General features: G+C 44.5%; 1 protein-coding gene across 1 annotated transcript; it reads left to right on the top strand.

Annotated features, from left to right (window-relative positions):
* Positions 1–865: 865 nt before the first annotated feature.
* Positions 866–22,436, top strand: CUNH6orf118 (chromosome unknown C6orf118 homolog). Its single transcript, XM_014589253.2, is given in 11 exon segments — positions 866–928; positions 5,227–5,624; positions 5,627–5,935; positions 6,659–6,781; positions 7,527–7,586; positions 8,967–9,091; positions 13,916–13,974; positions 14,705–14,880; positions 16,974–17,027; positions 20,707–20,768; positions 22,233–22,436. Coding segments are annotated over 11 exon segments (1,500 nt in total). The 5' UTR covers positions 866–903; the 3' UTR covers positions 22,342–22,436.
* The last annotated feature ends 1,944 nt before the right edge of the window (positions 22,437–24,380 follow it).

Here is a 24,380-nt window from a genome sequence, read left to right as displayed (position 1 = left end):
CAATCTGAGGGTTTTTTTTTTTTTTTTTTTTTTTTTAGCAATCCTTTAAATTTATTTATTTTTTACATTGATTCACTATACATCATTACAGCATACAAATGAATTTTCCATCCAAAATACACTGTATATTGGCTCAATCAAGCACATCAACATACATGTTATCAGCAAATAATTTTCCATTTCTTATGTCTTGTATACATTTTTTTTTTTTGCCATCCTTGATTCCCTATCCCTCACCCTCTGCCATGTCAACGTTACTTTTGAGAGCAAATAGAGTCTCTGTCCCGCTCCACCCTCATTCTTTCTGGCTAGGAGAAATTTCAATAGAATTATAGTTTTCAAAGGGGAGGGTGATTTCAGCTCTTCTCTGCTTCTGGCATGGGCCAGCTGAGGAGGCTTACAGACACTGCGGTCACTCGGGTGTACCTTCTAAACAGGAGGTGCCAACTGTGAGGGCTGCAGCCTTCACTCCTGTCCGTGCAGCCCGCTGACTCGGCAGGGCGCGTCATGGCACCCCACGGCCCCTCACCTCCCTCCTGGGGATGCAGAGCGGTGCCTACATGACCACACAGGCCAGGTGCCAGAACCCCACGTCAGCCCGCACGTCTCCACAGCAGCCGTCCAAAGACAAGAGCCTGCTGCTCCTTAAGGTTTACAAAGGACGCAGTGCAGGGCACTTCGGTGTTTTTCAGATCACAAAAGTGCCTCATTTTAAAAAGTAAAAAAGTGAACAAACACCTGGGACTTGCTTTTCAGGAAGGTCAGTGGTGTGGGGAGGGGACTCCATGTTGGGATGTCCCCGTTGCTAAGCAGCAGAGGCGCCCTGGGGAGGGGGGGATCAGAATGTTTATCGTTTCCATAGCAACCAGACACCGCAGTCAGGCAGCCAGGAGACTAGGAGAGATGGCGGAGGACGTGAAGCCTGAATGTAAGTGGACGCAGTGTCTGTGTTTGGCTGTGATGTTGGCTCGATGTTGGGTCTTCTAGAAACCCAGCTTCTCTGAGCCAGAGAGGAACATGAAAACCTGTCTGTGGCACTGTAAGTCAGCTCCAGGGCCACACGGGCTTAGGACCCGAGTCACGGGGTGTGGCCTGCTTGGAAAATCTAGTAACAGGTAGAGGAAGAGGCAGGGTGTGTGTGCGCGTGTCTGAGTGCGTTGTGAGCGTGACTCATGCACACGTGCAGTGTGCAGGGTGTGAGTGTGTGTAGAGGGTGCAGGTGTGCTCACGCTAGTACAGCTTTCTCTGGAAAGATGAGGAGGAAGGAGGAGGGAGCCGGTCCTGGCTGCTTGATGTTACTGTTCTTTTTTTTGAGATTTTTGCTATAGGGCATGTGTGCTCGCTGGAGAGACAAAGAGAGACACAGAGAGAGAAAGTGAGAAATCACCCCCTGGGGGGATGCCATGCTCCAATCCCTTCTCCTCCATTCTCCTCTCAGGATCTGGGGCATGCATGCACACGTGCTGAGTGTGTTTTAAGCTGCCGAGTCCAGGACTCAAACCACAGGTGACTACGCAGAAGTCCAGTGTTGTAACTATTATGCCATCTGCTGGTCCTGATGTTAGCATTCTTTTACATTTTCTTTGGCATGTCGCTGCCATCTGCAGGCCTCACTAAGAGACCACAGAGCACTGCTGCTATTATTAGTATTAATATTATTCCTCATGGGAGGAATTCTTCACCATCTCTTACTGTTCCCATCTTCATGCCCGGAGGTTGGGTTACTGCTCCGTCGTCACACATGGGATGGTCTCCTGTGGAACGGTGTCCTTCTGCCGGGCCTCTTCCTCTGTTCCCTTTTGGATCATGACAGTCCTGGTGCAGGACATTCATCTCATCCTCGGGTCCAGAGCGTCACGGGGGTACCTGGGAGGTTTGTGGACCACCGATCTGCAGTGCTGGGGACCAGAAGTGTGTCAGATTTCAGATTTGTTTGTTTGTTTGGATTTTAGAATATTTGCACCCGCATGGTGAGATATCCTGGGGATGAGACCCAAGTCAAACAAGAAATGCGTTTATGTTTCACGTGCACACGTAGAAACACGTGGTCTGGACGTGACTATATAAAAGATTGCTTCATTGCAGCATGTCCACTGCGGCTGTCAAAAGAGGCCACTTGTCAGATCAGTGCTCAGAAAGTTTCTTATTTTGGACTTTCAATTTTTGGATTAGGAATGTCAACCTGAATCTCTTAAAATTCTAAAATAGTATTTCTTTTTAACTTTTACTTATTAAACAAAGTTGTGACTCTTGGTCTCTTTCTGAAGGCACTAATGTGATGTGTAAAACTATTTCAGACAAACACCAGTGGGGTGACAGGGGCCTGACCAGGGGTGCCAGGTTGCCTAGCAATGTTGCCTGGGCTCAGGAAGGAGGGGAGTGTTGAGGGGAGTGTGCAAAATTATTCTCTGAGTAGTTTTGAAGGCAGAGGCAGAGCAGTGTCTGTGTAGGGGGCAGGGGGAGCCTCACAGACATGAAGGGCACCCCATGCAGGTCCTGTGTGTGTGTGTGTGTGTGTGCAGGGGTGGGCATCAGGAAGTTCTGGAAAGAGACCAAGGAGAATTTCCGTGGGCCCCTAGAGTTCCCAGAGGTGAGGGCAGTGCTGGGTAACAAGGCTGACATTAAAGACCGGTCACTTCCATCATGAAAAAGATGAATAAAAACACCCTAGGATTCAAAATTTAAATGGTAAAAAATGATTGAAATATTTATTAATTCAAATCTCATCAAAAACGATTACTATGTCTTCCTAATCAATGCACAGTCAAAAAGATGGTTCAGCTTGTCTTAAAGCAAATCTGCTTTCAGATTAACTTGTGAAAGAACTACATGTTCTAATAAACTTTCTAAGATTATTTTTCTCTCGGATAGATGGCACAAAATGCACAAAGCCATGTTTCCCATTAGGAGGCCACGGTGGACTCCACGGTGTGTGTCCTAGGAACTTGGGAGCAGGAAAGCAACCCGGGTCCTCGGGCTCGGAAGCAGACCTCCACAACCGAAGGGGAGAGTGAGGCGTGGGGAGGGGACTGTGCGGCGGACTTGCTGGTGCTGCGAGACCCTTCGGGAAATAAGGATGATATGGTGGCAACAGTGAAGTCGTCCCCTTCTCCCACTCTCCATAGCAAACTGGCCTAACGCTTCTTTACCGCTCTAAGTGCTAAAACCTTCCATGAACTGCAATGATTGCCTTGAAAAATTGTCCTATTAATATTTTATCATTTCCTAAGTGGTTTCTTTGAAGTTTTAAGCTGATCAATAGAAGTGATTCTCAAGAATCCCACTGCTCTGCTGTGGTTTGCAGAGGCGGCGACCCTGGCTCTGGGCTTGGCCAGGGGCCTGAGGGCATGGGGTGCTGAGATGGTGCCCGGCCGTGCCATGCCCTGGGTGTGCGCGCCATGCCTCAGCCAGCCCTCAAGCATGAGAAGGTGGACAGGCTGCTGCCACTGCTCCGTGTCTGGGCTGTAACACGCCTTGAGAGGGGTGGCGTGTGCGGGGGCCTCACTGAACCAGGCTGTCACAGAAGACGGAGGGGCCAGGGCTGCCAGCCCGGAGTGGAGGGGCCCACTGAGGGCACCTGGCCATCGAGCCTGGCGTCGACCACGTGGGTGGTGTTTTACCTCTTTGCCGCCGTCCAGCTCCTCTTCTCACCAAGAGGATGCGACTCGTCGAGATGGGGTTGCCCTGGGGACTGACGGCCACCACAGATGCATGGGCGTAAGTGGGCCCTTGGCTCTCAGGCTCAGGGGCCCTGTGAAGGCCTGGCCCACTGCTCACCACGGCTCTGGTACCATGGCAGGCCTCTGCTGGCCCTGGGTGAACTGCCCCTCTGCCCCTCCAGGTTCTCTGCGAAGGCCGCACAGCACACTGTGCCCTGGCAAACGGCCCTTTCCTTCGCTGGAAAATAATGCACTGAAGGAGCAGATGCAGGCGACGTGTGTCCTGGCAGGAGTGGTAGAAAGCTGGACGTGCCCTGAAGGGCCTCAGCCAAGACAGGACGGCTCGTGGAGCACCGTTCGTGCCATGGGCTTCTTTGCCAAAAGCGAGTCCCTGTGGGTGTCGCTCGCCCCTTCGGAGTGAGATGATTATCTTGAAATGCTCAGGAAGGAGCTGAGGCTCACAGAGGTTGTCTTTGAACCCACATTGCTCACAGATGAAGCTGGCCCAAAGCCAGTTTCCCACTAATTTACGTCCTGAGCCAGGTGCTCGAGGGCCCCACACTGGGACATGGGCCCTGTGAGGAAGGTGTCAGGGGCCTGTCAACGCACCCACAGGTTTTGTTCCATGGGGATGAGATCAGTTCTGGAGGGGTCTGGTCAGAGATTCCTGAGACATTTTGGTACTAAAGGAGGAAAAAAAGCACCCCCCCCCAAGAAAAAAATCCCGGGAAAAAAAAAAAACAAACAAAAATACAAGGCATGTCTTGTGAAGAATGTTAAAAAAATAAATAAAACTTTAAGCAGCATATTTTTTTTGGAGAGTTTTTTTTGCTATAGGGCGCCTACGCTCGCCAGAGAGAGACAGAGAGACAGAAAGTAAGAAATCACCCCCCAGGGGGGATGGTCATGCCGCAATCCCTTCTCCTCTCGGGATCTTGGGCACACACGCACACGCACCCAGCATGAGTTTAAGCCACCGGGTCTGGGACTCGAACCACGGTTGGCTACATAGGAGCCCAGCGACATAGCCATTACGCTAACTGCTGGTCCCTTAAGCAGCATTTTTAAGAAACATAATTAAGTTTTAAACTTTTCTTTTGGAACCCTTGCTGATATTGTAAGAAGGTCTGGCAAATGAAAGCTCACTTTCATCTTTCCTAACGGGTTTGCAGGGTCCCAGCCTCCTGAGCGCTTCACACCTGGCGTGGATCTGAACTCCCTGCCTCCAGCCACACCTGAGACCTGGGACGAGGGCTCGAACTTTCGCTCCCTTTCCTTCTCTGTAGACCCCTGTGGGTGCTGGCTGTGCCAGCCTGGCAAGTGCACATTGCTATTTCAGAGTGGCCTTAGGGGCCAGCAGGCGGTGGGGTGGTTAAGGCACTGGATTCCCGCATGTCCAACCACAGTTCAAGTCCTGAATCTGGTGGCTTGCTTTCTCACTTTCCCTAGCTCTCTGTCTCTATGTCTCTGGTGAATTTAAAAATAGTAACAATAAATACAATTAAATAAATAATTCTTTATTTTTTTTTTAAATGGCCCTTCACAACCTGTGGCCCTTTCTGAACAGCCCACTTGAAGTGGAAGCACTGCGAGACCCCGGGCGTCCGGACGCTGTGCAATCTGACGCAGCTGCTGGACAGACTGCAGGCTGACCACCGGGAAGACGTCCGCCTCTACACCTCGGGGCACCTGAACCCCAGCCGGCTCTACCGGCCTCCCGAGACCATCCTGTACCACTGGCCAGATGCCAATAGGCCTCGGGCCCAGCCGGCCCCCAGGGCGAGGAAGCCCCGGCCTGGGAAGACGGCGGAGATGAGGGATGCGCTGGCTCATTTCACCGTCCACACGGCGGTGGCCCCCGACGACGCCCAGGACACGCCGCTGTTCCGGTACTTGAACCCTCCGGCGCTCGCTCCCCGCACGTCGGAAGAGGATTTCATTCTGAAGAGGGCCCTGGAGGCACAGGCGCGCCCCGGCAACAGGAGCGCGCCGGCCCGGGCCCTCCGGAGCGGCCCCGAGAGGAGCTCAGGGTGCCGGAGATGAAGGTGCTCCGGTACCGGGAGGCCCGGTCCAGCCGCCAGTGCGCCCTGGCACCCGCGCGCGGGGACGCGGACGAGTACCGCTACGTCAGCTCCTACCTGGCCGGGGTCACCAAGGCCGACAGGTACAAGAAGTTCTTGCGTTTCCAAAAGGAAGTGGTGGCCAAGCGAGACCTCCTGAAGAACGGCTACAGCGGGAGCGAGGTCGCCGCGCGCCACGAGCGGAAGCTGGAACAGGTGAGGCGGCCACCTGCCTTCCAGGGCGCCAGGCGGGGCGGCTCCACCAAGCCGCCGGCTGACTTCGGGCGCAGCGGGGCCGCACGGTACACGCAAGGCCACGACTGAGCGTTCGAAGTCACGGGGCCGCCCCAGGTCAGAGGTTCGAACCCGGAAAGACCTGAGGAAGGCTCGCTTGCCTCGGGTGGGAGAGGCCGGGTGAGGATGGGGGCAGCCGGGCGGCACCTGCAGGCTTAGCGGGTGGCGGCGCTCCAGGAGGCCCGGGACGTGCAATTAGGAAAACACTGCCAGGATGGCACAGTTAAATTCTTCGCACTAAAGTAAACGCAGACTTTAGAATCGTTCTTCTGCTAACTTTCGGAAATCCCTTCTTACTGACCCGAGACTCAACACTCAAGTGTGAAATTGCGGGAAAGAGAAAAAGGTGAACTGACCACACCCCCGGGTCTTGGCTGAGGGGACTGATGGGAAAGAAAAGGCCTGCCAGCTGGGGCAGGGACAGGGTGCAGGGAAGGAAGACAGGGAGAGAGACGGAAGGAAAAACCTTGGGTGACAGACGAGACAAAGATTTTCAGCAGCGGAGGCGAGGGAACCGGAATCACCTGGGTTTGCCACCTGCCCCACCAAGACCGGGTGCCCTTCCTGACTCCTGAACCTGAGCAGTGCGGTTTTGAAAGGAAAATGAGGACACCTTGAAAGGGGCTGGCTCTGTTTTCCCTCTAGGAGCTCCAGAAAATCTGTACGTGCGACCCTCAGCAACTCAACAGGCTGCAGGTCTTCGGGGAGGTCTTCCAAGACATTTGCGACAGCTCTTTAGTCGTTGGGGACCTCTTGAAGGAAGTCAAGGTAACAGACAGCGTTCTGTGCAGCAGTGAGAACGAGGCAGGTGCTGGGCGCCAGGAGGGGCTCAGCCGCAGGCTCTTCCACGCATCGTGCTGCCTGGGCTGCAGACAGGGGCCCTCCGCCAGACTGAGTCACCCGCCCACCCTCACGTCCATCAGCCCTGAATCAGGGCCCAGTCAGCATGCTGTCTCCACCCAAGCTTGCTAATTGTACAAAATCTTGTATTCATTGCACATATGTGACATACAGACTTTTACAGTCATACATATGTAATAATTTTATCTGAATCCTTATAGCATTTTGTTGGGATTTTATGATGAAAGTAATCTCTATGTGGAATCTTAGTTGAAAGTAGCTTGTTTAAAGATCCTGCTGTTCCCTAATTTCCCGACTGACAAGGAATGGCGGCCAATGGGCCGATGTCAGCCTGCTGTCTGCAAAGCTCGTCTTCAGCAGGTCAGAGGACCCCAGCCACAGCCTCTGCGGGCAGATCCCCTGTCGTATGTCAGGGCAGTTGGGGATGGTCTCCTGAGGTGACAAAGGGCTGACAGTCAAATACGCTGGGAAGGTGAGCAGTTGATGAATTGTAGTGCATCTCACTGTTGGATACATCGTAGGAACGTCTTCCCTATGTTTTAAAATGCCCTGAATCGACACCCCGACTTCCATGTTGCTCAGACACAGCCAGAAAGCGTGCAGGGCCGTGCTCTCCCGACGGCCCCAGTGAGCCCCGCTGTCCTTTCTGCAGGAAGAATATGAGCTCTACATGGCGGTGCTCCTGCAGGCCCAGCCCACGGCCCAGCACCAGGTAACGGTCGCCCGCGGGCCACGTCAGTGCAGCCGTGCCACTCACGGCTTCGGGGGTCACGAGCCTTGCGAACATCCAAAACCAGAATCCTCATTCCTGCCTCCATAATTTGGGACCACCGCACTTTCACTAGAGGTGGGCTTTATCCCAGCTTACGGCATTTCTGACGGAGACCTCCTCTTCAGACAGGGCACTATTTGTACCCCACGCCACCGAACCTTCTGTCAGCCTCTCTATACGGACTTCAGAGGGCTTATGGAAAATATATTGTGAGAAAACCATTCATGGTTTTCAAGTGATTTTGCACCCAAGTAAATCATGTGTAATGTTATTGCATGAACTTTCTGAGTCCCTCTGCGTGCGTGTGTGCGTGCGTGTGTGTGTGCGTGTCGGGAGTATACGTGGTGCTGTCAGTAACCCCCGTGGTTCAGCCGATACCCTGGGAGAAGTGAAGACAGGGATGAGGGCGTGCAGTGAGCCGCAGAGGAACCCACGGTCTTCCTTTAGTTAGTGACACCCTTCCAGGCACTCCCGCTAGGACTAGGTTAAACAGGAGAAATTTCTAGAAAGAAAATATGCTAAAGGATTACTTTATCCCTTATAAAACAAAAAGAATAATACTGTAGTTAAGAGGACTTGGACACTTGAATTCCATCAAGCGTAAAATCCTAGCTTGGGAAACACGGTTCCTCACTTTGTACATGAATAAGCACACGTGTGCACACACACACACAGCATCACAGGAGGTCAGCTCCAACTTCTCAGTCCAGCTCAGGTATGGACATTGTGTTCTTTGAGCCTTTTCAAGTTGGAGAAAAATAGCTTCTGTTTTTCAGGGATAAGCAGAGGCCCCAGCTGGCGGTCCTCCCTGTTCTTCCCTTTTCTGAGGTCGGGTGTACAAACCTCCACATCTCGATCCAATGTCAGAGTGAAACTCCCAGGCCCACAGTGTGTCTGGACCCTTCTTTCTATTTCTGAAAAGCTGAAGTCTGGCGCTCCCATGGAGAACAGCATTGCTTCATATCCACCTGCAGAAACTGAAGAAATATTATCCTCACGGATTGAGAAGGAATCGTTGTGATGCTGTTAATAATAGACCCAAAGCACTTTATTCATTGTATTTTCCCCCATACAAATCAACAATGAAATGTTCCATCATTTTAAAAAACCTTCCTTAGAAAAAAGAAATGTCAAAACATTGAGCAAGGAAATTTACTTGGGCCTTCACTTGGCTAGCCATTCCCCTGCAGACGAGCAGCCCGACCTGCCATTTTGACCAGAGTGTGTTTAACTCAGGACGTGTCACCTACACAGCCACAGCGCACAGAAGTTCTCAGGCAGTCCTGTGCGATGGTCTCAGATGTCCCTCATCCTGTCCAGGCTCTTCAGGCTCAGCTCGAGGGGCTGGAGAAGAGCCCCGTGAAGACGGCCGACGTCCGCCAGGCCAAGGAGGAGCTGAGGATGCTTGTGAAGGCCATCAAGGCGGCCCTGGAGCGCAATGACAGGTGAGGTGTCACGAGCTCTGTCTGAATTACCCTCACTTCACAGCATCTCCGAACTGCGTGCTGAGCACACGTGTGCACGCTTCTTCTGCCACGGTGGGGAGCCATGGCTTTGGCTTTCCCGCTGCCTGTCGTCTAGCTTCTTCCACAGCCGTAACATGTGAGACCGGCATGTTCCAACTCACATGGTGTTTCCACCCGGGAGGTTGGAGAGGTCCTGAAGGATTCTCTTCTGATCTTTGGTGGCTCTGGAAGGCTTATTGATAGGTGAGAGGACTGACGTGTCAACATTCCTTATGTAATGCCCTTATTTCTATACCTTAAAAAACAAATCTGGTAACCTCTCTGTATAACCTTCCATGGTCAAATCACAATTAAATAGGAAATATTGTTCACAAGAACTTTTTATTAAAAGATTGACTCAAAATATCCTCAATAAAATAAAACAAGACCAACCAAACCAAACCAAACAAAATGAAAGGAGACTTGCCCGGTACAACTAGGAGACAGGAAGGTAGGGCATTTTGCTCTGATTTGGTCAGGAGTCTCTCTCACAAGAGTGGCTGGAAACTCTAGCCCTGCCCTGCGGGGCTCCAGGGCACGTGGGTGTGATGGTGCAGTGCGTGTCTGCTGGGATTTATCTGTATTCTGACCTTTAGCCCTAATATGAGGTGTCCCCTCGGAGGAACTTGCCTGTCCTCAGACGACCTGTGGCTCTTCTCGGACTGTGCTGTCCAGCTCATTCCTACCCAGACGGCCCCTCCCAGCAGAGCGCTGGCTGGGGAAGAGTGAGGTTTCAGTGTTGGTCAGGGGACGTGGGGAGGCAATGCCACAAAATGCATGAAATGGCGGAAGTTGTAAGTGATGTGTCCCAGGGAGAAGAGGGCCGAGTGCCCGCAGGGCAGGCAGGAAGGGCGGTGCCCTCTAGGGTGTGCTCACTCAGCCCGCAACTGGGAGAGAGACCCCATGGCGACAAGGCCTCTGTCCTGGTCCAGGCATTGCCCCTGGGAGTTGGAATTGGTGGGTTTACAGACACACGCCCGGGCCCTGTGGCTGAACAGGGGTCCAAGGACTCTCCTGCAAAGCCCACACAGGGCATGGGGCCAGCGGGGTGAACCGAGGTTGTGTCTAGCTGTCTCTCAGGGAGGCGGCCTCTGGGGGGTGCTTGTTTAGGACAGAGACCAGGGCCTGGGAGGAGGTGGAGAACTGAAAATGGTTGGGGTGACTAAACCCTGCTCCTATATTCAAAATGGATGCTGAGGCAACTTCAAATGATAAGAACTCCCTATAAAACAGCCGAAGCTCAAAATGACTAAAAGTGGAAAGACACACATCAAGTGCAAACGTTCACGAGAGCCAGAGAGGTGTGGTTAAGTGCAGAGAAGAAGCGTGGGCAGGGGCAGAGAAGTGCAGAGCAGGGCTGCCAGGAGGCTGAGCCGGGCACCTGAGAAAGCTAGGCAGGCGGGGACAGCCCAGCGGGGGCACTGGCCTCTGGGAAGGGACTGCAGAGGCAGCGAGGGTACAGGGCATGGTTTCAAGTGGTGACCGTCCTTCTGTGGAACTGCCCAAAGAAGGCAAAAAGAAGCAAAGAAGGGAAAACTAGAGTCCCGTAAGAGGAGACCCAGGGCACACCACCCTTCCCATGCCAGCCGTCAGATAGTATCAAAACAATAAAACTCTCGTCAACAAGTATCCTCTTGAATGAGGAGTCTCGTGCACTCCCCCGGACCACTCGGCTGGCTGAGGCTTGGGTAGGACTGTGGCGTGAAGACCTGTTAGGGTGCCCTCTCTCTGCCTGTCTTTCTCTTCCTCTCTCATGAAAGAAAGAAATATAATTAAATCTAAATAATAGCAAAAGTAAATTTATATAAAAACTAATACATAAATTTAATAAAGCTGCAGGATTAAAAAAGTCACTGAAGAAAATCAAAGCAAATGAAAACATATTTATACTGTCTGAAAAAAATCTGGACACTAAATCTCTGAATATGCATATTGAAAAGGTGATTATATTATCATTACTATTACTCCAATGAACCCCCCATTTATTAAAACTGAGGATCATAGTACCACTCTGATTCTCTGCTAAGCTTTGCTAGCATGAGCTAATGTGTGTGGAAATCTTAAATTACGAGGCCCTTGTAGACATGTGGTAGTGAGGGGTTGGTAGTGTTAACCAAATGACTGTGCATCTCTCCACATGTACAACACCAACTAGACCTCTTTTTCTTTTTAAGTTTGTTTATGTTTTCCATGAGAGGGAGAGGTCGGAGAGAGGTAGGAACTCTAAGAGGGTCTTCACACCACAATCGTCCCCCAACCTTGGTCAGTTGGGGTCATAGGCGTATACCCACATCCATGTGCCTGGTGTGTACTAGGAGATCTCAGGAGGCGAACCCAGGACCTTCCCGTTTGGCCTCAGGATCACAGAACTTTGGATGCCCAAGACTCCTTTTTCCCGTTCTCTTTAAATCTACCTGAAATAAGCTAGTCAATATATTTATTTTGGAACAAGAAGGGCTACAAAAAAGTTATGGAATTTTTTTTCATTTATTCATTTATTTTTTCTTTTAAATGCATTTATTTTACATTCATTCACTGTATGTCATCACAGCATATAAAATGCTATTTCCCATCCAGAATCCACTGCATATTGACTTAATCAAGGATATTAGATATATGTTATTGTCATTGAATAATTTTTTATTTCTTGTTTCTTATATAGTTTTGCTTTTTTATTCTTTTCCCCCTCGATTCCCTATCTCTTACCCTCTGCCTATTCCCACCCTCCTCCCACACTTTCTCTGGTATCTACAGTCACTTCCCATGCCCCTTTTCCCTTCACATTTTATTGCTTCACAAAATATCTTAATCTAAATACTTTCAATAGCAAGTTCAGTTGGTATATACATATTTCTGAAAACGTCTGGCTTTTGGCATGAAACTCAGTGAGTAGCATGAACATACTATAAAGTATCACCTAACTGAGGGTATATAGCTTACTACAGTCATTAAACAGGTATTTTTAAAAATATTTTTTAATGTCAAGAAAAGCAGTTTTAGCTTTAATAAATCAAAATAAAAAAATGTTAAGAGAAATTTGCTTAAGACTTAAAGCCAGGAAAAAGGTTAGGATTCTGTTCAAATAGTAGGTAGATGAACCTATGACAACAGCTCAAGAGAAGACAAAAAACTTTAAATCTGGAAAACAAAGTATAGAAGATAATCAGTAATGTTTTTATCAAAAGTCATAAAATTCAGTCTCATGTAATTCATCTCTCTTCTGTTGTGGTCCAGTCTTTCCGTTTTAATTCTGGAAGTTAACATTCAACTCTGGACTTGTCCTTACCATTAGGTTGGCCATTTCCTGACTGCTTTTTTATACTCTTATTTCTGGGTATCCATCTTTAGTTTTCCTGGAATAGCATTCTATTCAGAACTTCTTGGAGAGCTGGTCTGGTGGTGGTAAATTCTTTAGGTTTTATTTATCTGAGAATGTTTCTGTCTTTTCTTCCCATATGAAGGATAATCTTGCTGGGTATAGTATTCTTGGTTGCAATTGTTTTTCACTTAACATTTTGAATGTATTTTCCCATTCTTTACTTGCTCGCATTGTTTCCGATGAGAGGCCTGCTCCTAGCCTGATGGGATATCTTTTGTAAGTAACCTGACATTTCTCTCTTGCCAGTTTCAGTATCTTGTCTCTGTCTGTGGTTTTGGTCAATCTGGCTGTGATGTGCCTTGGAGAAGATCTTTTTGAATTGATTCTATTTGGGGTCCTTTGTATTTCTTGGGATTGGATATTTGAACGCCTCTCCAGGTTTGGAAAGTTTTCTTCCAGGATTTCATGGAATAGCTGATCACTGCCCTTATTAGTTTCTTTACCTTCTGAGATACCCATTATCTGGATGTTTGGTCATTTAATGGTATCTAGTACTTCTCATATATATTTCTCATTTGAGGGGGTTATTTTCTCAGTCTTTGAATTTTTTTTTTCCTTTTAAAATTGCTTGTATTGGGTTGTCGGAAAAGTCATGACATATTTTTGCATAGTAAAAATTATGTCATGACTTAGTTCAGGCATAGGAGAATTTTTGGATCATATTTGTGGGATGAGATCATGAGGCTGAGAAATGCAGTGTGGATTTGGAGTACGTGCCTCCTCCCACAGTCCATGGTGGCTTGCTTCAGACCATGAACTGCAGGTTTTTTAAAATTCCTTTTTCTTAGCAATTTGAGTCACAAATAATATCAGAAAATGGTATAGAAAATAAATTATATACATATATATATAGGTGTGTGTATGTACATATATGCATATGTATATTTTAATTTTTGCCATAAGGCACATATGTTCACCAGAGAGAGAGAGAAGGAAAGTGAGAAATTATCACCCAGCAGGCGTGACATGCCACAGTCCCTTCTTTTCCAGCCTCCTTTAGAGATTTGGGGCACACACACATACATGTGCCCTGTGTGATTTTCAGACCACCGGGTCTAGGGCTTAATCTCCTCAGCTAGTCATGTGAGATCCAGCACCTTAACCTCCATGCCACCTGGTTGCCCAAAACTAATTTATTTTTATTTAAACAATGTTTTAAAATGACTGGCTTGTTCAGTCCTGGTAAGAGCGTTTGCTGGAGTTTGGCTAGCCTGAGTGACCGGGCTGTCATTGTCAAGCATGTGCAGAGCACCTTTTGTGCTGGAAAGTAGGCAGATCAGTTTTTGGTTCTCTGTTACAGAGGGATTTGTGCTATAAAGTAGACAAAGGAGAGCAGGCAGGCGTGGGTTTCTAACACTTCACTTCTTTTTATGTTGCAAATGTAGACTCCGAGAGGAACGAGAGATGGAGCGCATGCTGCTGCAGGCCTCTAAGAAACAAGCAGGCAAGTGGCTGCGGCCTCTGGCCCCTCTGACCTGTGCTCTGCTGCCATTTTCGTGTGGAGACTCCTAGGACCCAGTCCACCAGACGTAGCCTCCTGCCATTAGTTACTCAAAGGAGTTTTCTGAGAGGTTATTCCATTTTAGTCATTAATTTTTTTCCCATTATGTTTTTTGGAAATAAGGTAAGTCTTCATCTAGTCTGAAGTGATTTCAGTGACATGCTTTAACCATGCGCGACACTCCTGATCTCGTGAGCGCCCTGGCGGGTCACCCCCCATCTTTGTTGTGTTGCTCTGGGAACCTCTGGGTGTTCAGTTGCTCTGTATCCAGACACAGTACGTGGGGCATTTCATCATCCTCTAAGACCTTCGTGGCTATTAGCGCCACATCGAGTTAATTCAGGACATCCTCTAGAGAGAATCGTGGCAAGTTTTGATCAAGACAATCAGAAGAGATTCTGAGAAAATGAACCAAACGTAGAAATTAGCTTCCACAAGGCAACGTGAAAGGACTAGACATTGCGTATCCTAGAGAAAGAATGAGTTAAAAAGGAGACGTCCCCATTTTAGAATTACACTAGTTTACTGCCATGCTTGGAGTTCTTACACTATATTTCACAGTAATATGTACTGTACATAATATTGTTAAGAATATACAATATTATTAATAATAAGAGCTGAGATATATATACCACAGTAATATTTTGTTTTTGAAATATATTCCCTGAATCAGCTGAGAAAAATGTAATTGATGAGAAGAATCTTACTCTTATTGAGAAGGTAGAGAAGAAGAGGTGTGAAATACTCAACAAATGGGATGAAATTCAAGCTCTTGTAAAACAAATTAAGACAACATTGGTTCACACTGGAGTTTCAGATATCACTGAAAACAGGATTAAAAGCATAGAGGTATGCAATTTTTTTATTTAAAAGTTTACTTTTTTCCCCCCTTCTTAAAGAGCCAGGTAAGTATGTGAATGAAGTTGATTTCATAGTAAAAATATCATAAAATTTGGTCCAAATATTTTTATTTCAGCATATTTGTAGTAAGTAATTAGACTAATTGACATCTAATTGAAATAATACAAATAGAAGATACCAAAAAATGATGTAAATCTCTTTTTTTGCGTGTGCAGAATCTGATTCAATGTAACCTTTTGATACAGAATCTCCAAGTGATATGTGATTACCTCTTTGAATAGATTGACTCTAGATCATAAAAATTTTCCTGCAAAGATTTCATATCACTAGTTGATATTACTTTAGCTATTTATCATTTATATTGGCTTCCTAATTAAAATATTAAAAGGTACAATAGAATTGTATTTAGAATAATTAATTCTATTACGTAAAAGGTTTCTGGTTCTGGATTTCAATGTATCGGTGTATACCAAATGTCTATTCACTGCACGGCAGGAGCTGAAAGACTGGAGAACATAAAGGCACGGGGATCAACTGTGGGTATTAGAGATGGTGCAGGAGGAGGGTGGGCAGTGGGGGAGGGCGAGACGGAGGGAATCAAGGGGCAAAGAAAGAAGCAAAACACGTAAGTGTCACAAAAATGGAAAATGAGGGAACCAGCAGTTAGCGTAATGGCTATGTCGCTGGATTCCCACGTAGTCAACCGTGGTTCGCGTCCCGGACCCGGTGGCTTAGAACTCATGCCGGGCGCATGTACGTGCATGCCCAGGATCCCGAGAGGAGAAGGGAGGAGAAGGGATTGCGGCATGACCATCCCCCCTGGAGGGTGATTTCTCGCTTTCTGTCTCTATGTCTCTCTCTGTCTGGTGAGCGCACACGCCCTATAGCAAAAACCTCTCAAATAAATAAATAAATAAATAAATAAATGAGAAAAAATGGAAAATGACCTGTTGCTAATAATGGGTATAATCATATCTTTAACTGGACTAACACATAGTGTTTTCATGCTGGGAAAATTTATTCTGTATGCTATAATGCTATTCAGTGTTTGAATGTAAAAGCATATAAAATAAAAAAGAAAGAAATGTATTGAGGAGTCACAGTATACTAGATGCTGCTATAAAAAATTTTAAATAGTATTTCATTTAATTCTCACAGCCCTGAGATATGTGCTATTAGCTTTCTTTTTTCTTTTTTGGTAACAAAATGAGGTGTAATGTTCTAAGCAACTTGATTGACATGACAGCAAATAATAGACTTACTATTCAGCCTTTTAAGTATACACTATCTGGCTTTACTGTTATAATCATTATATTTCACTACTAGTATTCATTATATATTCATTTTTACTATAATAATTATTATTCATTGCCCTGACATGTTGAATATCTAGATCAAGTCTTTATACCACCTGCCCATAATTATTTTGTTCACAATATTATCTTGGATATTTTTACTCACACTATTACCGAAGTTTTCAAGTACTAGTGTTAATACTCTTGGCTTTTTAATTTTATTTATAATGAAGTTTTAAATAATTTGAGAGAATGTGACAGCTTTAAAATACTAATCCTCTCATTCAGGATCAGGTCATATTTATTTATTTTTATACCTTGATCTTGAGGACTTTTCATGTTTATTTTTATGACTACTTAGGATTTTTTAATCTTGATAAATAGAAAATTAAAATATATATTATAGTTAATAATAGTTGTCACTGATATATATGCGACTTATTGATATCTATATTTCTGTATTATTTTCAGCCACCCTAAAAATTGTTATTAGTTCTGAACAGTGAGAGACCCTTCTATGCTGGAATTTTCCTAAAAAATTTTAATTGTTTTAAAACATTAACCCCACCTCTTGCAGTTTGGCCCAGAGAGTCAAGATCTTTCTTCCTTGTCATTTGTACTTCATTTTATGCTGGTTTATTCATTTGTTTTAAAAAGTGTGTGCTATTGAGTTCTTGTGAAGTTATATTAACAGTATTCACATAATAGTTTTCGTTCCATATGTAGAGAAATGTAGTTAACAAATATTAGCCAACAATCTTACTTTAAAAACCATTCTACTTCCAGAATGAAGCTATAAAATTGGAAACGGCAAACAGAATTTTAAAGAAGAAAATAAAAGTAAGTTCTTTTGTGTCACGGACGGTTGAAATCTTCTCTTGTAGCTATTTTGAACTATACACGGAATTGTCGGTACGTCGACTCTTCCCTGATACTCTGCAGGGACAGAGGACTCGCAAGCTCATGCTACTTACTTACATCTCCGCATCTGCTAATGAAGTTCGTCCTGTTTCTTTACCCCTGCTTTTCCCTGCTTCTGATAGTTATTCTTTTACTCTCCTTTCTATGAGGTCAAGTCTTTCAGCTTCCAATCATCAATAGAAGCATGTGCTGTTGGTCTCAGTGTCTAGTGCATTTCACTCATTGTCTCTTCCATGTAAATCCATGTTGCACAGCTATAAATGAATATGTTCATTTGGCCATTACATATTCTATCCACACATTGAAAAACCATAAATATGTGCAGCTAATATTTGGGTTATCTGAAAAATCATGATAGAAAAACATAAAAAACAGAAAAAATGCATCAAGACTTCTGACAACTCAATTTGTCATTTACAAAATAGAAAAATAGAAAAGGCGATAGAAAATTTTAAATGTAAGCTCTTCTAAATAAATGTTTAACAATAAGAATATTTTCTCTAGTGTTTATATCATAAATCAAATAAAAATATATGCATTTTAAAATAAATTACATTCTGTAATTCTGAATATCTGTCTATACAAGTATTAGCTTAAAACTGAGCAGGTATAAGCTAATATATTAACAGAAAAATTAAACTTCCCATTTTAATGTTTGAATGAGCCAGTCAGAAATGACCATTTTTCTAACACATCCAGACTTTATAAGTCAATGGAAGGGGTTTATTTGATGACAAAGAATACAATAAACTGGCTTCCCTAACAGTTTTCAAGGTTAACAATCTGCTGCTTAACAGATTATAGTCCTTTTATTACACGTTTCTCTGTGACAGACAATATGGAATCATATGTAACACCTGATTCTAAGAGTGGCACTCTCTCTGGGTTCGATATTGCTCCATCACACACAACCAGGCTCCTGCCACGGCACACCATGAGGTGATTTCTAACTCTCGGCAGGTTGCTGAAGGCCACGTGAAGCAGACCATGGGCAGTGGGGGAGGGCGAGACGGAGGGAATCAAGGGGCAAAGAAAGAAGCAAAACACGTAAGTGTCACAAAAATGGAAAATGAGGGAACCAGCAGTTAGCGTAATGGCTATGTCGCTGGATTCCCACGTAGTCAACCGTGGTTCGCGTCCCGGACCCGGTGGCTTAGAACTCATGCCGGGCGCATGTACGTGCATGCCCAGGATCCCGAGAGGAGAAGGGAGGAGAAGGGATTGCGGCATGACCATCCCCCCTGGAGGGTGATTTCTCGCTTTCTGTCTCTATGTCTCTCTCTGTCTGGTGAGCGCACACGCCCTATAGCAAAAACCTCTCAAATAAATAAATAAATAAATAAATAAATGAGAAAAAATGGAAAATGACCTGTTGCTAATAATGGGTATAATCATATCTTTAACTGGACTAACACATAGTGTTTTCATGCTGGGAAAATTTATTCTGTATGCTATAATGCTATTCAGTGTTTGAATGTAAAAGCATATAAAATAAAAAAGAAAGAAATGTATTGAGGAGTCACAGTATACTAGATGCTGCTATAAAAAATTTTAAATAGTATTTCATTTAATTCTCACAGCCCTGAGATATGTGCTATTAGCTTTCTTTTTTCTTTTTTGGTAACAAAATGAGGTGTAATGTTCTAAGCAACTTGATTGACATGACAGCAAATAATAGACTTACTATTCAGCCTTTTAAGTATACACTATCTGGCTTTACTGTTATAATCATTATATTTCACTACTAGTATTCATTATATATTCATTTTTACTATAATAATTATTATTCATTGCCCTGACATGTTGAATATCTAGATCAAGTCTTTATACCACCTGCCCATAATTATTTTGTTCACAATATTATCTTGGATATTTTTACTCACACTATTACCGAAGTTTTCAAGTACTAGTGTTAATACTCTTGGCTTTTTAATTTTATTTATAATGAAGTTTTAAATAATTTGAGAGAATGTGACAGCTTTAAAATACTAATCCTCTCATTCAGGATCAGGTCATATTTATTTATTTTTATACCTTGATCTTGAGGACTTTTCATGTTTATTTTTATGACTACTTAGGATTTTTTAATCTTGATAAATAGAAAATTAAAATATATATTATAGTTAATAATAGTTGTCACTGATATATATGCGACTTATTGATATCTATATTTCTGTATTATTTTCAGCCACCCTAAAAATTGTTATTAGTTCTGAACAGTGAGAGACCCTTCTATGCTGGAATTTTCCTAAAAAATTTTAATTGTTTTAAAACATTAACCCCACCTCTTGCAGTTTGGCCCAGAGAGTCAAGATCTTTCTTCCTTGTCATTTGTACTTCATTTTATGCTGGTTTATTCATTTGTTTTAAAAAGTGTGTGCTATTGAGTTCTTGTGAAGTTATATTAACAGTATTCACATAATAGTTTTCGTTCCATATGTAGAGAAATGTAGTTAACAAATATTAGCCAACAATCTTACTTTAAAAACCATTCTACTTCCAGAATGAAGCTATAAAATTGGAAACGGCAAACAGAATTTTAAAGAAGAAAATAAAAGTAAGTTCTTTTGTGTCACGGACGGTTGAAATCTTCTCTTGTAGCTATTTTGAACTATACACGGAATTGTCGGTACGTCGACTCTTCCCTGATACTCTGCAGGGACAGAGGACTCGCAAGCTCATGCTACTTACTTACATCTCCGCATCTGCTAATGAAGTTCGTCCTGTTTCTTTACCCCTGCTTTTCCCTGCTTCTGATAGTTATTCTTTTACTCTCCTTTCTATGAGGTCAAGTCTTTCAGCTTCCAATCATCAATAGAAGCATGTGCTGTTGGTCTCAGTGTCTAGTGCATTTCACTCATTGTCTCTTCCATGTAAATCCATGTTGCACAGCTATAAATGAATATGTTCATTTGGCCATTACATATTCTATCCACACATTGAAAAACCATAAATATGTGCAGCTAATATTTGGGTTATCTGAAAAATCATGATAGAAAAACATAAAAAACAGAAAAAATGCATCAAGACTTCTGACAACTCAATTTGTCATTTACAAAATAGAAAAATAGAAAAGGCGATAGAAAATTTTAAATGTAAGCTCTTCTAAATAAATGTTTAACAATAAGAATATTTTCTCTAGTGTTTATATCATAAATCAAATAAAAATATATGCATTTTAAAATAAATTACATTCTGTAATTCTGAATATCTGTCTATACAAGTATTAGCTTAAAACTGAGCAGGTATAAGCTAATATATTAACAGAAAAATTAAACTTCCCATTTTAATGTTTGAATGAGCCAGTCAGAAATGACCATTTTTCTAACACATCCAGACTTTATAAGTCAATGGAAGGGGTTTATTTGATGACAAAGAATACAATAAACTGGCTTCCCTAACAGTTTTCAAGGTTAACAATCTGCTGCTTAACAGATTATAGTCCTTTTATTACACGTTTCTCTGTGACAGACAATATGGAATCATATGTAACACCTGATTCTAAGAGTGGCACTCTCTCTGGGTTCGATATTGCTCCATCACACACAACCAGGCTCCTGCCACGGCACACCATGAGGTGATTTCTAACTCTCGGCAGGTTGCTGAAGGCCACGTGAAGCAGACCATCAAAAAGAACAAGATCGGCGACGAAGAGCAGCAGTAAGTACTGCTACCGCGGCAAAGAACTCGAGTAGAAGGTGCCGTTCCGGAGCCGTGCACTCAGAACTCGAGGAGCCTGGGCAGCCTTTCAAGTGGTCACATTCATGAGCATGGCGCTTTAGACACTTGCTGCGTCTTTCTGTGTTCAGGGATGCGTAGTCCAAGAGTTAAATCTCTACAAGCAATATTTAACCATACAGATATGTTTATGATAGAATACACGTGTTATATAACTATAATATATATTCCATACTATGGAAATAAAGCCATTTGAAAAAGCTTTAGCATTGGATGTGAACCCTCAAGGGCAGGGGTTAGGAAAGTGGGGAGACAGGCAGCTGGGGTGACTTTATGCTCTCAAATTGTATAGCTTTTAGTAATAGGAAGTCTTTAAAAAGTCTTTACACATTTATTACTCTGAGTACTTTAGCTTAAAAAGCAGATGGCCATTTGATATGATCTGAAGTATGCTATTACTTTAACTAGTTCCTTTGCTTAGAATTAGTGTGATCAGGACAACAGAAAATCTATGGTGGGCTAAGTATGGAAGGCTTGTTCGTTTCAATAGTGAGAAGACTCTGAGGTGTTACAGCCTAGGCTCCATGACACCGAGGAACCAAGGTCCTTCGACCTCCCGCACCTCAGTTTTTCTCTGAGAGTGGAGTTCCTCCTTAGGGGTTTCATATGGCTGTCTTCAGGCCTCACACTGGGAAGGGGAGGCTGAGAGCCATGGCAGAGGGCTTTGTGTGTCGAGGCTTTCCTAGGGACTCCCACCCGCATCTCTTTGGCCAGCACCATGTCCCTAATGCCTCTTTAGCTGCCAGGGAGGCCAGAACAATAGAATATTCCTTAGGGTAAATGCGTGAGAATGGGTGCTGAGTGAGCCGTTCAGGGGGATCCGGGATTTAGCTGTTTGTATCCTTAAAGGAAAATGTGCACTGCCAACGGCAAATTGGGAGGGCTCCTTCCATAGCCTTGCTGGGAGAGCGAATGGTCTGAAGCGGAAGCCTCATTTTCCTCCTGGGAAATGGCCTTTGCTGCCACACTGTGCCTGGCCTGGGAAGTGCTGCACCCGCACTTAGGGTACGAGCTGAGTGACGTCACACTTTAACAGTTCCTGTGCTTAGAGTTACTGCGGTCAGGACAACAGAAAGCCTACGGTGGTTTAAGACGGGAAGGCTTCATGTAGACATAGAACCATACAGACATACTGATGATATAATACACGTATCATATTATGTAAGTCTAATATATATTTCCTACTATAGAATAATACTTAGAGAATCTCTGTATTTCAAGGCCATTCAACTACTCAAAATATTCTTTTAAAAAAGGAGATGTTTGCCAAGTTTTGTTTTATTTGTTTTTTTGGGTAAATGTGTCCTAAAGTTGATGTTTATTTTGAAGTATTATTTTATGCTTAGTGTATTGTTTCTAATGTGTTTGCTTATTATGTATTTTAAGGGAGCTTTGGGAATTTATTAAGAAGTCTGTAAAATTAGAAGATACAGAAAATAACGCTGGAGTTGACTGCGAATGCGACCCGGGAGAGCTTAGCACTGCGTGTACCTAGCATGGATGTCCACACAGCTGGAAGTTAGCAAGTTTATGCCTCATTTTGTTGGCTTTAACCTTTAGTAAAATTGATGTGTGTATGTATCCTACTAAGATACTAAAATAAATACAAATACACTTATAATTAGTTTTTCTTTTGTATACATACTTGTGAAAATACTGTTTGTTTTATGCTTTTATTTAACAACTTTCACTGGGCAAAATATATTTTTTTCTTTTTTTTTTTTTTTGAGAGATTTTTTGCTACAGGGCGTGTGCACTCGCCAGAAAGACAGAGACAGACAGAGAGACAGAAAGCGAGAAATCACCCCCCAGGGTGGATGGCCATGCCACAATCCCTTCTCTTCCATTCTCCTCTCGGGATCTTGGGTATGCACATACACACGCCCGGCATGAGTTTAAGCCTCTGGGTCCTGGACTCGAACCGCGGTCAACTACATGGGAGTCCAGCAACATAGCCATTACGCCAACTGCTGGTCCTGGAAAACATATATAATTTTAAAAAAGTTATGCGCAGGTTTCAAAAATTTTAGAAGCTGAGTAAACTTACAGTAACTGGTTATAACATATCTGAACGGAATCGAATTTGAGGCACTAAGAAGGACAAGGCATCAGGCTGAAAAGGCCCCACGGAAGCAGCGTGAATTCTGCTAAAATGGAAGACAGAGCAAACCTCACCTTTACCTGAAGCCTGGAGAACAGATTCATGAAACAGTCAGCACTTTACAAAAAGCATATGAGGGCAATGCCCCAAAGAAATCCACATCTTACAGATGGATAATTTGAATTAAGAAGGGATTAGGTGATGATGAAGGTAACTCGGCAGGTGCAGACCCCCCTGTCAATCCAGGAGAAAGAAGGAACCTTTTCAGTGCCTGAATGATGCCTGACAGAGATCAGCTAATACCATAGATATCTCGGTGAGTTCAGCTTACCCCATGCTGGCTCAAACCCTGGTGAGCAAACTTGTTTCATGCGTTGCCCCAGGTCGACTGCAGACAAGAGCAGTTTCAGTGGGAATACTGAGCAAGTGGGATCAAGATCCGCCTTTCTTCAAAGAGCTAGAACAGGAGATGACTCATGGCTTTCCCAGTGTGACTCTGAAGACAGAGCACGGTCAGAGCAAGGGCCCCCAAGAGGCGGCAGGGAGTGGTCCATCAAAGCGAATGGACCGGGTCGGGAGCGAGGTCACGACAGCTGCTTCAGGGCTGCGCAAGGCGTTTTTGCTTTCTTTCTGAAGGGCCAGAGAACGAAGGCATCTACCCATGAGAGTGTTTTAGGAAAGCTAGCTGAGGCTTTAGCAGGAGAATTCCGGGGACAACTTCCCCACAGGGCCAGACATGCCGGTCTCGTTACTGTCCTCACAAAAGAGCTGTCCTGTGGGTTCCTACGGGAAATCTCGGCGGCCGCCTTCCAGCTCGACTTCACGTCTGCTGACTTCTTTCTGTTTCTAACCTTAAATGCATCCTGAAAGGTACCTCTTTTATTAGCCTGAGGGACTGCATTACTGTGGGTAACCTTCCAGGGGCCTCATCTATTTAGGGGGAGCTAAATGCCTGGCATTCACCGTTTAAAGAAGAGCCCTGAACTCATGGGGTGTAATTTTTCTTTCAATCATTTTTTCTTTTTTTTTTTGAAGAGATTTTTGCTATAGGCGCGTGAGCTCGCCAGAAAGACAGAGAGAGTCAGAGAGATAGAAAGCGAGAAATCACCCCCGGGGGGATGGCCACGCCGCAATCCCTTCTCCTCCATTCTCCTCTTGGGATCTTGGGCACGTATGCACATGCACCTGGCGTGAGTTTAAGCTGCTGGGTCCGGGACTTGAACCACGGTTGACTACATAGGAGTCCAGTGACATAGCCATTACACTAACTGCTGGTCCCTAATCATTTTTTTTTTAACGAATCATTTTATTTAACTTTATTTATTTTAATTTGATCAGAGAGGAAGAGAGAGAGCGAGAGCAAGCCTCCACGTCCAGGACTCGAACCATGGTCAGCCATGTGAAAGTCCAGCACCCCTAACCACCATGACACC

The sequence above is a fragment of the Tupaia chinensis genome, unplaced genomic scaffold (genome assembly GCF_000334495.1).
Source record: "Tupaia chinensis unplaced genomic scaffold, TupChi_1.0 Scaffold000346_1, whole genome shotgun sequence".
Taxonomy (NCBI): domain Eukaryota; kingdom Metazoa; phylum Chordata; class Mammalia; order Scandentia; family Tupaiidae; genus Tupaia; species Tupaia belangeri.
Note: the sequence above shows the minus strand (reverse complement) of the source record. Positions and strands in the feature narration are given on the sequence as shown.